Below are 17,310 nucleotides of genomic sequence, written 5' to 3' on the forward strand. Positions count from 1 at the left end.
GCCAGATGCAGCCACGCGGTATGATGGTTCAGGCCACTGGCCAGAGCAGCTTGGGGAGGGACAGGGGGGCAGGTGTAGTTTTGGAGACTGTCAAAGAACATCTCGAGTGCTATGCCTTAAGTGCTGTGTCTTTCTTTGTATTTCACGTAACCACAACTGTTTTTTGAATTTCCATAATCAAGGAAGTAGTGGAAAAGAGTAGTCCTCACCCTTGATTTTTAACACCATACTTTTGTTCTACGATGTAATGTTGTTTTTTTAATGTATTTAACTTATAATGATTTCACAGGCAGTGTCAGTATTTCATAGAATGATTGTGCTGAATTAAAAATGAATTCTATGTGATGTGGCTTAATGTCATTGAACAAGTGTAAAAAAATGTATTTGCCTTCAGAAGGAAACGTAAAAAAGATCTTACCTGTTTTTTTTTTTACGATTCTTTTTAACCTGATTCAATTCACGTTTCATGAGAGCTTACTTTCAGCTCTACGGGAAAAAAGCATTAAACGGTTGCTTTAACTAATGTGTCATTTCGTTTTTTGTATATATATATTTTTTTTTTCAAGCAATAAAATTAATTTCCATCATACACTGTCATTGTAGGGAACAACACAGTAATAGCATACAATTGTCTCTGTTCTATTCAAGTGTCCCAGTACGCAATACAAGTACACAGTAGCAAGAACCTGTAACTGAAACAGCTTTGTGGAATTTGGCTATTACAGTGATTATTATTGCCTCCATCAAGGAGGTCGTGCTTTTGCCTGTGTCTGAGTCACATACAGATACTCATTTCTGGGAATGTAGTATTTAAAACAATTGTTAACACTGAGAGATATTATGCTTTATTTCTGTGCCACCTTCCGAAACGCAGTTAGAAATCACTGGAATAATTGAAACCCTAAACATACAGCAGGGATAAAACGGTGGGAAGAGAAGCAAACTGACTGATTACCTGTTTTGACAATTTTGTTAAACAATGCATTCACCCACTGACTCAGTTTCACGTTGTTGGTTTCACAGATTGCAGTGACCATGATGGCTGTCTGGGAACCTTCTTCGATATGTTTATAATCGTCCACTTCATTAATCATGAGGTAGTTATCTTCTTTACTGCGGCTGCTTGTGATATAATACTGCTCCGAGCCTTCTTTTCTTTGAAAGACTGATTCATTTATCCTGTGGGGGAAATGAAGTCACCTGAGGACAAAACTACAAGATGTAAAGATCCCATAAAACAGCATTGACAATCTACTGTAAGTGCTGTAAAATATAGAGGTATGTCTTGGTGCTGTCAAATTATGACATTTATTATATGTAAAAAAAAAAAAAAAAGGGCTGCATGGCTTACTTAATTTCATTGTACTCACCTACAATTACAAATAAATAAATTAATCTTTAAATGCATTGTCAGTCAAGGACACTGTAATAAAACGTTTTTGAATTTCAATGAGACTTTCTTGATTAAATATAGGTTATAATAATCCATCTCATGTCCTGGTCAGCTACGTAAATGAGCTATGTACAGGAAATGTAATGTTTTAAGTCATAAAACGACAATGATTATCAATTGAAATACTGTGCAGTAAGTGTAGCTCCTTGTAAATCTGTCTGTTCATGTGATTCCCTGTGCTCTATTTGTATTACTTTAAACTATAGTTGCTTATTTTATATAAAGCCTCTTAGTTCAGGTTTATTTGCTCATCGATGAGTAAATAAATATATTTTGTTACTGTGGGTGATCAACATTTGAGGATGTTGTTTTGAGTTTTGTAAAACACCAATCTTCAATAGTTCTTGACCAAACAACTAATTGGTTCAGCTATAACAAAATATATTTTGCATCCGCTCGTCACTATTAAAAATGCAATGTCACGTGACGAGAGATCAATGGTAGAATCAGATTCAGTAGAAACTGAGGTAAAAAGCAAGGGTCCATAATATATTCACACATGCAAAGCTGTACTGACAGTTCAGTTTAACAGGTGTTGTGTATATTTTGGGAGCTAGAATATGCTATTTCAATGAATGTGTTGTTAATCGCGTGAAATAATTCACTTCGTTGCCTCAATCTTCCTTCTTGCGCCCACTATCGCTCATATGTATCCGCCACCGAGAGATTCGTTCGATTTATGTTTGAAATGTTTTGAATGTGAATCGTGGACATCACCAACCGACGAGTCTCTGGCGGCCATCTTATTTGTACCAAAGGCATACGCCAGGAAGTGTCCGATCTATGTGTTGTAGTTCTGTGGGGTCAACTATCTCAGTCAAACTACACTCGTAGAACGGCAAGAGGTAACGCCAGCGTTTACTCGCAATTCTTTTTTTGTTATATAAATCATTTACAGTATGTACATGTATCAGTTTAAGTAATAGCGTTACATAGAATATGCACACGGGCACCAAACAATTTCTTAAAAGTTGGTATGCGAAAACTATTCAATCCGTTTTGAATGGCAGCCCGTGTTGTTAGCGCTAACTGCTAGCTTGCGTTAGCCCGCTCGATTGACTGTTTTTCGTACCGATTGGCTTCAGCTATGTACACAGACGTGAAACTACAGCATCTAGCTTCACTTTAACGCGTGTAATTGTATCAGACATGTCACTTGGTGCATTTTATTCAGCTCCCAAAAGATCGGATGTTAGTAAAATTGCGCGCAGCTAGTTAGCGTAGCCACGGGCCTCAAAGCAGCAATGTTACGCTAACGTTGGCCAGGATGAGTAAAAACAAAACCTTGAGTGATTCCATGGAAAAATGTGGACCTGTAGTTTAAAATCTGGATCAAATACCAATTACATTAAAACCAGGACCCCAGCGTTACCCTAGCTTAACTAACACTAAAGGATTATACCATTGCTGTGTTTCCCGCTGTTATTCAAACTGCTGGTATGTCCACCTAAACATGAGGTTGTTTTGTTTTGTGTTTGTGCTCGATTGCAGTTTTAATCAAGGGAAAGTATTACTGAGTGCCCGCTGAGACCGGTCAGTATCTCAGGATGGACTCGGATATTTTGAACATTGAGGATATAGTGATGGGGCGCGCAGCATTACCTGATCCACCTCCGGAAGCTCCCCCAGAGAAACCAGCAGAACCATGCAAACCCGTCACTCTGAATGGACCTCCTGCACCCTCTGTCCAACCATGTAAGTCCCTGTTTCACAAAACTTTTTCTTTTTAAATGGTTCCACATAACCTAACCCAAGTTATTACATACTACTCCCTTTAGAAGTAATGGTATTGTGGTACTTATTACTTCTTTACTTATTAGATTACTTTACATTACATTACCAAATAGTGGTGTACATCATATATTCACACCAAATCCACTTGATTAAGATTTTACAGTCAAATTAACAGTCTGACTGCAGAACATTTGGCGCACCCAACGCCACCCCAAGTGCAAAGTATGACTTCTTCCTGTCGGCAGGTTCAGGGATTTTAAATAAAATAATGTTTAATTACATTTTTAGTAGGAGTAAACAAGATTGCAGTTTTTACAAATATAAAATAGTAGTTTTTATGACATCTTTGATTCTATTAGCTCACTCCATGAAATAATTTTTGTTTCAGTGGTCATTTCACAACTGTAATACTTTAGTAGTAACAGTAGTCACACATGCGCAGAACAATTTGTGTTTCTAGTAACTAGATGCTTTGCGACAATGACTGCTGTAAGTGTTCACCCAGCTCGTACCAAGTTTGGTAAATGTGTGTAAAATATACCCTTTGGTGTTCATGTTTGATCATGTAAAACCCCTTTCCACCTTCCAGATCAGCATGAAAATCTGCAGTGTTTCCAGTGCTTCATCACCTTCTGCAGTGCCAAAGCCAAGGAAAGGCACATGAAGAAGAGCCATCGGGAAGAATATAAGCAACAGCTTCAACAGGTCAGCTTCACATGATGTGTATATATATATATTCATGAATGCCTTCTTATTTCACGTTTTCACTAGCACAATCTCTTTAAATATCATATCCGTGTATACAGTATTGTTGTGTTGCAGTCAATGTTTTTCATCCCTTATTAATGGCCTGTGTTTTAAAATATGTGGAAAGTATAAGGGGAAGTTTTGTTTATGCATTGGCTTTTGCAGTTATTCCAGTAACTCCTTTTATCATTTCCATTTGCCTTTTATGGAATACCAATGAATTATGGCTTTTCTTTATTTCACTTCTTCACAGGGAAATACATTGTTCACATGCTATGTGTGTGACCGCACATTTCCGTCATCTGAGGAGCTGACGCAGCACCAGCCCACACACAGCAAGGACGACAAGCCGTTCAAATGCATTCACTGCAAGGAGAGCTTCAAAACATTTTCTGAAGTGCGTACATTATTATTGTAATTATAGTTTTAGAATCTGTCTTGAAAATTATTTTAAAATTTAACACTGAATCCACAAACGCCAAATACGACTGAAGTTAGTATTTTAAGTTTGTCTCAGGTTTCTACTTTTCAGCATTCATGTGTGATATTGTTTTTTTGAAATGTTATTCCTCTCTTATGCAGCTCACATCCCATAGAAGACAAACGTGTCCAGAGAGGCAGATGGTATGTAAAGATTGCAATGAAACCTTCCGGAGTGCCGGACTTCTGCGCGCTCATCGCCTGACCCAGCATCCTCGCCCAGACATAGAGACTACAGAACAGCCAGAGGACGCCACAAAAACCCATCACTGTAAGAAGTGTGGTCAAGGTTTTGAAACCGAACCAGAGCTGATCGCTCACCAGGAGAAGTACCCCGAAGGTCAGCAGTGCAACGGCAGCTCTTCGTCCATCAAGAAACGTGGACGGCCTGCCAAAAGTGAAGATGTGGCTGCTGCCGAGAAAAAGGGAAAGCGGAAAAAGAAAGACGAAGCAGAAGCATCTGAGGAGGCAGTGCAGGTCAGCAGCGCATCAGAGTCCGCAGTAACCCCAGCAGAGGAAAAGGGGAAAGCAGGTGGGGCAAAGCGAGGCCGTCCTTCAAAAGCAGCAGCAACAAAACCTGATGTGGAAGAAAAGAAGAGCCCCGAGGATGACGCTGAAGCTCCAGGAAAAGAGAAGAAACCCAAAGCAGATCCAGCCCCAAGTCGCCAACACCCGTGTCCCGATTGTGACTTCACATTCCCCACCTTGATTCAGCTCCGTACTCACAAGAAGGAGAGACACACCCCGCGCAAAGCTCATCCCTGTGATGAATGTGAAGAGAGCTTTGCTCGCCCTGAGCAGCTGGATGCCCACATGTCAAGGGCTCACGCTGTTGGTCGCTTTGCCTGTCCAACCTGCGGGAAAAGCTTTGGCCGTGAGCGCACCTTGATAGCTCACCAAAAAAGCCACCCGGAGGAGGAACAGCCTGAGAATCCTAGTGCAAAGAGATAATTCAGACACGAGGACATTGCAGAAAAGTGTATGGTTTTTGAAGATTTTAGTCAGGAATTGTCCTTTTTTTAATATTAAAGGTTTAATGATTCAGATTGGTTTCAGATATGCTTGGAATGATTTGAGAATGACGTTTTAGCGTACTTTGTGTTATTGAGTTTGACCTGATGAAATCATGGACGGACACCTCTTCTAAATTGACTTTTCAAGTGTTGTTAAATTTACACCCTTTCTCATAGAACTTATTTTATTTGTAAAAAAGTTTTGACTAACTTTTTAACTTGTTTTGAGTTTGTTTTTCTTTTTAAAGTGTGAATTGTGCGTGGTGTGAATTTGTTGCTTGGTGTCTTGATTTGTTAAACTCACTTTGTGGTAAAATGATTTTTTTTTATGATTTTTATTTTTCCTTTTTTAATTTCAAAAGAGATTGGCTAAGTACATATTATTAAGCAAAGTAGATGCCTAGTAAAATACTATGTTTGAATGTTTGTCAAATGAATTGTCATGTACAGCTTTCGATTCATATTGTACTTTTTTTTTTTACATACTTAATATTTTGATCAAGTTCCTTTCTAAATTAAGTCTCATTGAGAAGTAATTTTGTAAAATAACATTTACCTTCTGCTAGCATTTCGTTTTGGTCACATGCTCCATATTTAATGTGGAGTGTATAGTTTTGTGGACAGAAACGATCTCCTGTGATCCTTATTTGTCTTGCAGTAAAACATTTTCCTTTATTTTTTCACTAATTAGAATCATAGTTCATGTCTGAAATGGACCTCATTGCCTTTTTAATACATGTGAGTCCAATAAGGAACTGTATATCATATGTTATTTTTCTCCCCACTGCAATGTGTTTGAACACTGCAAAAAAGGTAATAAAACATGCTTTACCAAGGGAGGATGCTGAAGAAATGACGTGACTTTGTCTTCTTATTCACTCACTTCTCATTCAACTTGAAATAAGCCTGAAATATTTGTGTCTCGTGAGGTTGTTTATTATTAAGGTAATTATCCAAGCAAAGCTGAACTACAAGAACTATTCAATATTTGATAGACAAAATCATAGAACAGTACCAATCAAAAACACCATCTATGATTTTGACAAAAGACAAAATGTAAAGTATAATATATTCATGCCAAAATTGTATTTACCAAGCTTTGGAAGCGTCTTTCATTAAGCCTGAGGTTGTTGGTATCCTTGGACTTCTTTTACATGTAATATTGTAAATGCTCTTAGTTTTATTTGACTATTTTGGCATTATTAGTTAATAATCAATATATTCATAATTAACAATACATAGTTTGACAAATATATACAATATATTCATTGTATATCTCTTACTTTTCGTTGATGTATTATTTATTGATCTATTTTATTTGCTTTCTTGTACTCCATACCAGGTGGTGGCGGTAATGCGCATGCAATGCTACTCCAAGACACTGGCGGTGCTGTAACGCCCTAATGGATGTTCTCTTTGGGGGGTGCTTCATTTGTTTTCCTTTCCTTTTTTTGTTTCTCTCTCTCTGTGGGATAAGCGGGCTCTTGGAAAGCTGCGCGGCATCTCGGTCTGTGTTCGATATCGTCTTTATCACAACAACAGTTTGTCACGTGGGAATAAGCCGTTCGTTCCCGAAACGAAGCGAACACAGAGGATAACCGACTGACTGTGGTTGTCCCATTGTTCCGACGCCACGCTTTTGCCATCATCACCGAGCTGCCAGGTGAACCAGGACACAAACGGCGCGTCTAGGTGTGTCGCTGAGGAATTTCCATGGGAAAGTTGTCGGCTAACTTCAGCGAAAACACATTCAAGACGGAAGAAGAGCAGACACAGAGGTAAGGCGAAACCCACAGTGCTTAGTTATTCAACCTTAACGTGTCTTTAACTGTTTCCAACAACCAACTGTGCTCTTGCCCCCTCTTTGCGCTTTGCTTGCAGCCATGTCCATTGAATACACCATTGACATCCAGTTAACTGAGCTGGGGTTCCCGGACATCGTGCAGCTAGAGCAGAGCCCGGTCAGAGAGACACCCGGCCATGTCCCCACTTCACTTCCAAACACACACAAACGGTCACGTGACGACGACGACGAGGACGACGTCGCGGGTCCCGCAAGTTTGAGCTCGAAAAGCGCGATACTTAACGTAACGAGTGAACAACATGGGGACGACTCCGCCAAAGTCGGTGCCCAGGCGGGACAGTCAGAGTCCACGGAGGACGACTCGGACGACAGTGATATCTCAGGTGTGAATGAGGAAGAAGACGAGTTTGACGAGGAAGGGGACTGCGAAGAGGAGGCGACAGTAAACAATGGTATGGCTCTCTCATTTGACTGTTGGTGTAACACTAAAACTGTACCGGAATTGCTTGACTTTAATATCCAACACGTACACAGTTATTGTACGTGTTGGAGAGTCACAGGTGTAACACTCCACTCCATTAAAAAAACATGGACTTTGTCAGTGGTGTATATGAGTTGTGGGGGTTGCCAATAGTGTGGTATCTGGTCTGGACTACAGTCTGCCGTTAGTGACTGATTGACACAAGTACAAAAGTAAACGAAAAATAACACAATTACGCAGGCACACACAAGTTAAGGCACATGTTGTTGTTGCAGGTGCGTTATAAGGCTACATCAAGACATTCTTATGATTACTTCATACATCATTTTGTCCTGGGATTTTCCATTGTAGTGCCCTCCCCCCTTCCCCTTCAGAAACGTGAGGTTGCCAGGTATTTTAAGAACCAGTTCCACACAAATTAAAATATGCATCTACAAGGAGCTGCGCTAACACATTTTTTTCTGACACCATAAAAGTTAACAGAATTTGCAGGTTGTACATTAACATTTAAAATGTCAATGTACTGGCAGGCACCATTGTTGTCAGGGAAGCCAGTATTTCAATCTGACACGTTTCCTTAATCTCCCATTGACTTTATGATTTAATACAATACATTTCTTATATTAAAAAAAAGGAAAATGTAATTGTATTATATCTTCTTGAATCAAATGTCAATTGACAGCTTATGGAAAATGTATCGTGATTAGAACACAGTGCTGGAGCTTCTACATGGTTCATTAAGTGTAAATAAAGAATTCACCAGCTTGTAAATGTGGCGTGAGGAGACACAAATACACATTATTTATTATTTTAGTCCTGGATAACTACTATATGTCCATTATGTATTTATTTCAGTTTATCTCCCGTCAGCACACTCTTTTATTTATGATCTAATCATAATCTCCTTTCTCCAGATGGGAGCCAGTCGGGCAACTACACCTGCAGTGTCTGCAGTCTCCAGCTGTCCTCCAAATTCAAGCTCCAGGACCACATGAACTTACACACTGGAGCACGGCCGTATCGCTGCGCTGAATGTGGGAAATGCTTCTGCCAAAATTACAACTATCGAATCCACCTGCGCACACACGCCCAATCCAGAGCGGACCGTGTTTTGTGCCGTGTCTGTCAGATGACCTTTGCAACAAAGGAGGGTCTGGAGCTGCACCTATTCAGATGTCACCCCGAAAAAGAGTTTTATGAGTGTGACCTGTGCAAACGCGTGTTTACTTCTCTGATGAAATGTCAGTCTCATGTCGTGTTACACAAATGTATGCCGGGTATTGTTTGTGAAGTATGTGGCCGCAGTTTCTACAGTCCCAAAGCCCTTGCACGCCACCATAGGAAGACATGCCGCCGCAGTTTTAAGTGCACCGACTGCAACAAGACCTTTAACAAGAAGAATGCTCTCCTGAGACACAGCTTTTCCCATCTTGGTTTGCTACCTTACACATGTGTACGATGCCGCTGTCACTTCCGCCTGGCAAAGCTGTACCGCCAGCACAAGTGTCAACCCCAGCTCATTCACTGCGTGGCATGTCTGAGGGAGTTTCTTAGTGAAACTGACTTCCAGCAGCACAAAAAGGACACAGGCTGCTGGGGCAATCAGGAGCCTAAAGGGGACGAGATCAGATGCCTGGAATGTGGAGAGTTGTTTTCAACTTCAGAAGAGTTGAAGAAACATGCTGGGGCTCATCAGAGAGTTCTGAAATGTGCTGAATGTGGGAAGGGGTTCCGCTCAGCCTTGATGTTAATGTCCCACATGGGAGGTCATGCCGGCAACGCGCCCTGCCTTTGTCAGAGCTGTGGACTGGGCTTTCTTCACCAGCAGAACTATGACAGCCACCTCAAGACCTGTGGACAAAAACCCCAATCTGTGGTAAGTGTGAAGGCAGAGTTTTAAATTACCACAATGGTGTTTTTAACTCCCAGTCATGTATGGTGTATTTTTTTCTTTTTTATCAGCATCACATGAGCAATCCTTACCTGTGCATACAATGTGAATGAGTGCATTTTTCAAAACACAGAAATATAACTTTTGTAACTTGTCAATTCAGCCAACTCACATTAATTGTATTGACATGTCACACTTGGGTTTTGTATAATACATTTTTTACTCTTTTTTTCACTTTTGTCTTCTTCACCATTTCAGAGTGCTTCCAAAAAACACCAGGCATCAAAGAGCTCATCATCCAAGACAAAGACACTTGTCAGCAAAAAAAACGAGACAGCAAAATCAGACATCGGACCTCAAACGGACGTGATCATTACGCCTGCTGTTCCCCAAAAACCTGAGAGCACAGTTGCAGAACCTGTTAGTTCGGGAACTGTCGAGGGGGATGTGTCAACTGGATCTTCTCCATCAGACGGATCGTGGAAGCTGACTCTTGACAGCCAGCCACCGCCTGGTGTCAACCTTGTCCTTTTTCTTCCTGTATGTTCTCAAACCAATGGTCTGCCCCTCTCACCTGCCATTCCTGGACACCATGGACTGACTTCTACTCTTGAAGGTCAACTTAACACTCCTCCAGATGTAGTGACTGGAGTTGAGCATGCAGAATGTGAAACACCTCTAGATTTGACTAAGAAGACTGCTTTGAGCGACATTTCTCTCGGTCACATAAAAAATGAGCCGGATGAAGTTGAATTCTCTAGAGAAGCTGATAGTAATAAAAGTACTGATAGTAAAGTGATGGCTAAAACAAATATAGCAGACACAGATACTGAAATTATGACGGATCGCTCCCGTCTTGGTTCACCCTCTGAACTAAAATTGGATATAAAGGAAGAGCCTCTGCCTCATGGCACTGATATTGATTTGTTGTCATTCGAATCCTGCCAGCTAACAGATGGGAGGACAGACAAAGAGATCAAGGTGGAAGTTGACCTTTCACAGTCTACCTATGATGATAAGGAGAAGTGAAATACCGTGAGAGCAAAATAAAGAAGAACTAGTTGTTCTTCATTCATATTCATGTCAAAGGACACACCTGGTACGTTTTCTTTAGTTGAATAAATATGAACAATCACCAAACCCTAGGGCTGTTTCGCGTTTTGAGTTGACAATCTTTCCAGTCCAACGAGCAATGTGAGACACAAGAACGGCGTTGTGACATGATTTTTTTGATGAATTTCTCCAGCACATCTCTGTCTATGAGCAAGATTTTCTACCTGTATTTATTTGACTCCAACATCTTAATCAGAATACTGTGTCACTTTTTTTATTGACAATATTGCTTTTTTTTTCTTTTATAAAATCAAAACATTCCATGCCTAATTTATTGAACTTGCATTGTGGTATTTCTGGGCAATAAAACGTGGGTTATTGAAGTGTATATTTGCATTTCTTCTGTTCAGCTGAAAACTTGAAATGGGTTTATATTTGTGTATATACGCTTGACATTTGGTTCTATGGGAAATATATTATTGGTGTAAATCAGTGATTCCCAAACTGGGGTACCCCCAGGTTTACAAACGAAAACATGATTTGCACACAGCCTGATTACATTTAGAAGCTGTATTTATAGATATATATACTGTATATCTATGTTGGTGTGCTGGTGTTGCACATTGAACATGCTGGTAACATTTAAATAGATCTTTTTGGTGAGAAATAATTGACTTTGAGAGATTTATTGTGGTGCTCTGTGTACAGAAGGACACACAGGAGTAGTGGGGGTACATGGCTGGAGGTCTAATATCTGAAGGGGTACGGGACTGTGAAGTTTGGCAACCACTGGATTGTAAATGGTACTGATCAGTAGTATCACTAAATGACATCTTGTGATTTTGTAAGTTCAGGTAATACACAGTAAATTTTGACGTTGTCTTGCTTTGTTTTTGGATGCGTGTGTTGTTTGTGTGTATAAGAAAGACCTCACAAAGTGACACACTTCTCTGTAGAAAACAACGGTATTTAGATATGAGATGCAAACACTGTACATACACCACAAAATAGGTCTAAGTTTTATCGTTTTCTCGCCATGACTATATCATCACTTTCCTTTAAAGCATCTTAAGTCCTGACCTGGGGTCATTTTATCTGAGTCCCTAAAGAAAAAGCAGACAAATGACGAGTATCGTCTCCTAGTTCAGCTTCAAGTCGTGTCCCATCTTTATCTCATCAAGGCTGATTCAAGACAGACCTGCGTTGTCTCTTTCAGTGCACACACCTGGGATATTTAAATAGCCTGAATGACTGAAGGAGAAGTTGATGAAATTAGAAAAACAAGAGCATCACTGATGGAACAATCTGTGGAGCAAAAGCTTCTAATGGAGCTGTATGAAGAATCCAAACATGTCATGATATTTAAAAAAAAGGTTATACAAGAGCCATTTCCAAGGCGTGGGGATGATATGGCAGAAAATTTCTGACACTCTAAATGCGTAAGTGAAGCAAGTGTCTTCTTTATTTCATGTTATATGTGCATTTCACTTTATAGTTTAAATGACTGAAACTTTTGAAGTGATGATTATTTTTACTTATACCCATTTATAATTGACTAAACATGGTTAGATTGACTTTTATTTCATGAAAAAACATTAGCACATTGTTCAGCAGGTACAAGCCCCACTGACAAACGCACATTAAAATGTTAGGGTCATTTGTCACAGAAACACTATTACTGATACAATTCCATGAATGATTCCATGCAACTGATTTTTTTTTTTTATTAATTTTTTTTTTTTTTTACATAAATGAAGTAAAAATAAAAATCCATTTCCAATAGGCTCTGGGATTTAAAGTTTTGAATGATATTTCAAATTGTGGTGTTGGTGTCGCTTGGTTGCCAGGTTTGTATGCAAGGCAAAAGATCTTATCCTATTTATCAGAGCACTGCATTACATCAATAAGTTAGAAAAATAAACTAAACAAAAAAATCACCTGTGCAATTGAATTTAGTTGATTTGACAATGAGTTGATTATATTTCTACGCTTAAAAACATATTTTTCTAGGACTTCATTTGATTCTGATGATTAGGACTCTGCCTTTGCATACTTTGTGTTGTCAGCTTTCAAAACAGAACACAAACACTTTATACATTGATTAGATTGGACTTATTTTGTCATGGGTTGTGTATTTAATTTCTGTCAATAGACCATAACTTTTCATGCACTGGACCTTAAAGCTGTATTTTATGGACCTAAAACACACTATTAAAAAACTAAATTGCACTAGACCTATTTTCTAATCGTAAGACACATGGATGTTTGTTTTTGTTTTTTTCCTTATAGAAATAAATACACAAATAATTCCATACTTTTATTATTTTAAATACACGTTTCCGCTTGGTGACGTGTCTAACGGAAAGGGAAGAAAATAGCCTCCTCTTTCCTCCTTGTGATTGGCTTAGGTTTAGCTAGACGCGTGCTGATTGGTCAGGATTAGAGACGACTTCTCACAGTCGGCCAATCAGAGGCAGCGTATGGAGTCTCGGGGTTAGAGGAAGAAGAAAAAAAAAATTAGACTACAGCAGAGGTTTGTGTCATGGAAATATCGTGTTTTTGTTGCTACGGTTGTTTTACACAAGTCTCTTCAAGTTATTGACGTCGTTTATGTAAAGCTAAGCTGCCGTTTTGCGGCTAACTATAGCGCGAGCTTCTATTCATGGACAAAGAAAAGTGTGCCGACATTGTAAGTATGTGACGCTGTTATTTGATTCCGCTGACATGGTTTAACGTTACAGTGCTCTGTCTGTTTTAATTTAATTTGTTCCACACCATTAGTGCAATAATAATCAAATGAAAAGTGAATGAGGGTGTGGAGAATACCAAAAAAAATCAAAATAAAGGTGTTAATTATTTTTGAGTATGTATTATTTTACATTTTAAAGGCCCAGTGTGTAATGTTTAGGAGGGTGTATTGTGTGTAATCACTTCAAAATAAAATTAGTTTGGTTTTCGAAGCTTTGGAAACACCTTTTACTCACAGAACCAGACAAGGACAAACCAGCTAGAGAGTGTGTGTGTTTTATGTTTACACAATAAAAAACACATTATGAAATATAAAGCATTATTTCTATGGGTGGGTCAAAATATCGATATGGTCAGATATTGTTGTCCTTCCTTATGCTTTTAAAAAAAATTCTCTATTACATGTTAACAAGATAGTAACATAGGTGTAGCCAAGTGTAGATAATAGATAAAAGCACTAAAATACATACATTCATACAGAGCTTTTCATTAGTAGGGGTGGGGGTGCAGCTCAAATGAATGAGGGAAACTTGGGCAGAAGTTACCTGGTTGAAGAAGAGGGAGTTTACATTGTGATAACGAGAGCGAAAGCTATAATAACAGATACCTGATCCACATTCAATTCTTAGGCTTTATGCACTTATATATTGTGAATAAATGGAGAAATCCTGCTCTTTCACATTTTTTTACACAAGTTTTGTATAATATATTGTAAGTAATATATTGAAAATCACAGAATTTGACCCTAAAAAAAGATACTGGTGAGCCGTATATCATATTCTGCAGTCTTGGCATTAGATGCCGTTGATTTTTACACACTGGACATTTTAAAATGGTCGTGCTATGGAGTTAAAATCTGTCAAAAGGAAAAAAACAAAAGTGTCAGGCGTACCGACTCGTGCTTTCTGTGCTTCATGCAGCATGTTCCGTGCTCCTGGATGGAGATGCATCAGTTCATTGGTGACCTTATGACATCTGGAAGCTCCTCCAAGGATCAGTCGGATGTGCTAAACGCAGCATGGGGAATGGGTGGTGTTGCGCTGGGGTTCAAAGGTGCTTCACCTGAGCCCCTGCAACACCGCCCTCCACCTGGTCAAGACAAGAGCCAGGCAGAGCCAGGCCGACACACCCAGTCTGGGACACAACAGAGGAAAGGAGAGGCCAGAGATAGAAGAGAAGGTCAGTGTTGAAAACAAACGATGACTTCAGTTATTTTCTTTCTTTATTTCTATTTGTACTCAGATGACTGTTTCCTTTGTTTTAGAATTGCATCATGCCTGTGCCTGCCCATGCTGCCCCTACTCCACCTCCCCGCCCTCCTTTGAGACTTTAAAACCGAGACAATCGCTTTCCTCCCAGTCGAGCTCAAGTGCAGCATGTCGGCCCAAAGATCTCTCCATTACTGCTCCAGTGAGCCTCAGCATGTGCCTACCAGACACCACCGAACAACACAGCACCACATCATCCGAGTTGGAGAGCCGGACGTCCAGACAGCTGCAGATTGAGGATCCAGCTGGACAGAATCCAAGCCAACCTGCAAAATCAGGGAGTCATCCATCCCGAGCTTCATCAGGCTCATTGTCCAGTCTCTCTGCATTTCCCTGCTTGTGTTGCCACCGCAGCCTCCAGATACTGAGCAGCCAGGACAGCTCAGACTCCCCATTTCCTCACACCCACGCCCACCATCATTTCCATCACCACCATTGCCCTTTAACGTCTTGTTTTTCTTGCCCTCAGCTTGCTCAATCTCATTCTTCACAGCTCCCTGGTCCCTTTCCCTGCTTTCCTTGTCAGTGCTCCTTTCCTACCTGTTCCCAGGTCATCCACCAACAGCACAAGCAAGCACAGCAGCAAGAGGAGAGAGGTAGGATGGCTGCGAATCCTCTGTCGCTCCATCCTTGTATGCACTGCTCTGCCTCTTTCTCAAGGCCGTCCCAGCTCCTGCAGCACCAGCGATCCGAGCATTCCCACAAACCATCCGGCTTCCTCTGCACAGAGTGCGGCAGGGCCTTCAACTCGCACAGCAACCTCCGCATCCACCTCAATGTGCACACTGGAGCCCGGCCTTACACGTGCTCCGACTGCGGGAAGAGTTTTAGCCAGTCGGGGGCTCTGAAGATCCACAGGCGTATTCACACAGGAGAAAGGCCTTACTCTTGTGGATTTTGTGGCAGGGGGTTCCCCCATCTAGCAGGCGTCCGAGCCCACCAGAGGACCCATACCGGGGAGAAGCCTTACCGCTGCAGCCACTGTGGGAAGTGTTTCACCCAGTCGGGAGCTCTCAAGATCCATACCCGCATCCACACAGGAGAGAGGCCCTTCGTCTGCAGCATTTGTGGGAAAGGCTTCTCCAACCGCTCTGGAATCCGCTTCCACTACCGCACAGTTCACGGGCTTACCTCGGAAAACACTGGAGAAGTTGAAGGTGGGAGTTCCCATCGTGGAGCAGCAGGCAGTAGTTATTCATCTGGGTATCCCAGGACTTTTCCCCCTGCCAGCATCGTCCGAAATGCATCAAACAGCTTACAAATTGATTTAGTCGCAAATGCAAGAGATACTCCTGCGCTGACTGCTGAGGCAAGAAACCATGGCAGTAAAAGAGATGGGCTTCAGTATGCATGTGAAGACTGTGGCCAGCGTTTTAAAGATGCCCCATCCAGGAACAGGCACCAGACTTTGGTGCACTATTCCTCTGAGGGACGAGAGGAGGAGGAGGGTGAGGCGGCGGCAGCAGCAGAGGAAAGGGTGACACACAACTGAGAGGCTCTGAGCAAATGGTGGAGGATTCATTCATGTCCATGGAGATGTCGAAACTCCAGAATATATTTTAAGTTTTGGAATAATCTATTACTCTGATATGTGGATAATCTGATATTGCACTAATACGTAGACCGAAATTAAAATAAAGTGTGTGTATATAATCAAAGCACAAACCCTTTTAGTTCTTCGGTGTTTTTCAGCTTTTTTAATTGTGCCTTATCCAACAGTTGTATTTTCTTTTCGGTATTAAAATACAAAAACGAAATCACAAAAAGGCATCCAAAAAAAACCTAAAATTCCAGAAGTTAAAAAAAAAAAAAAAAATTCAGATATAATGTATCTATACCACGTGACCTTTTATACAAAAGTCATTGTAATAGATAAAAATATACATTTCTATCTCAAATACAAATCTGTTTTGTATTTTTTACCCTTAAGGCCATGTGTGGAAAAACAGCAATGTCATTTTAGTTTTAAATAACTATCTGTGCTTTGTTATTTGTAAGATTCAAGATTTAATATGAGAACAATGCTGAAGTTTGTTTGAGGAATTAAGAGTATTGCTTGAGGACACTACAGCAGGTTTAGTTATGGGAACATTAGTCCATGGGATGTCCTCATTCTTGGTAACTGGACAACTTTGCCTGTTATGCCACTCTTTGTTATAATTTAATCCAAGCACTTGTTTTAGAACCCATATCCGTTAACTGTTGATGTTAAAATGAACAACCTTAATCTGAGGAATAAGAAGCAGCAGCTAAATTCACACTCCATTATTAGATGTTCAAACAGAGCCACCTAGTGGTTATATAAAATCACAGCAACATCTTTACCACTTAGTTACCATTTTACATCTTTTTTTCTTGTACAAAACACGTTGAAATTGCACATTGTGAATACACAATATTTTGTGAGTTCAAGTAACACATTCAGTTGTTTTTTTGTATTAACCTGTTAAATAGACTGAAGCATACATTTCTGTATGTGTTTTTTTCTGAAAGTGCAGATTGTGATTACTTAATACATCAATAAACGGTTTCTCTGAGACACAACCTGGATCTTTTTTTTTTCTGTGCATTCAGAATATATTTTTTTATGATACAACTGTCCACAGTTCTGTACCCCTGCATATGCACAGCAGACCGA

At 40.2% G+C, this 17,310-nt stretch overlaps 3 protein-coding genes across 3 annotated transcripts; all 3 read left to right on the top strand.

Moving 5' to 3' along the window:
* Positions 1 to 2,232: 2,232 nt before the first annotated feature.
* Positions 2,233 to 6,242, top strand: znf576.2 (zinc finger protein 576, tandem duplicate 2). The gene is made up of 5 exons (XM_083896386.1): positions 2,233 to 2,298; positions 2,945 to 3,148; positions 3,777 to 3,892; positions 4,188 to 4,331; positions 4,517 to 6,242. Exons 2-5 carry the CDS (start codon positions 3,001 to 3,003, stop codon positions 5,363 to 5,365), a joined length of 1,257 nt encoding a protein of 418 aa, XP_083752512.1. The 5' UTR covers positions 2,233 to 2,298; positions 2,945 to 3,000; the 3' UTR covers positions 5,366 to 6,242.
* Positions 6,243 to 6,993: 751 nt separating this feature from the next.
* On the top strand, positions 6,994 to 10,632 carry LOC310934101 (uncharacterized protein; the record flags this gene model as incomplete). Its single annotated transcript, XM_083897734.1, has 3 exons — positions 6,994 to 7,683; positions 8,627 to 9,588; positions 9,862 to 10,632. The coding sequence occupies exons 1-3, from the start codon at positions 7,311 to 7,313 to the stop codon at positions 10,630 to 10,632; spliced, it is 2,106 nt and encodes a 701-aa protein (XP_083753860.1). The 5' UTR covers positions 6,994 to 7,310.
* A 2,612-nt stretch (positions 10,633 to 13,244) lies between these two features.
* Positions 13,245 to 17,158, top strand: LOC310929487 (uncharacterized protein). Its single transcript, XM_083892259.1, has 3 exons — positions 13,245 to 13,345; positions 14,325 to 14,583; positions 14,669 to 17,158. Exons 1-3 carry the CDS (start codon positions 13,319 to 13,321, stop codon positions 16,162 to 16,164), a joined length of 1,782 nt encoding a protein of 593 aa, XP_083748385.1. The 5' UTR covers positions 13,245 to 13,318; the 3' UTR covers positions 16,165 to 17,158.
* The last annotated feature ends 152 nt before the right edge of the window (positions 17,159 to 17,310 follow it).

This window comes from Microchirus variegatus (genome assembly GCF_963457635.1).
Source record: "Microchirus variegatus genome assembly, chromosome: 1".
Taxonomy (NCBI): domain Eukaryota; kingdom Metazoa; phylum Chordata; class Actinopteri; order Pleuronectiformes; family Soleidae; genus Microchirus; species Microchirus variegatus.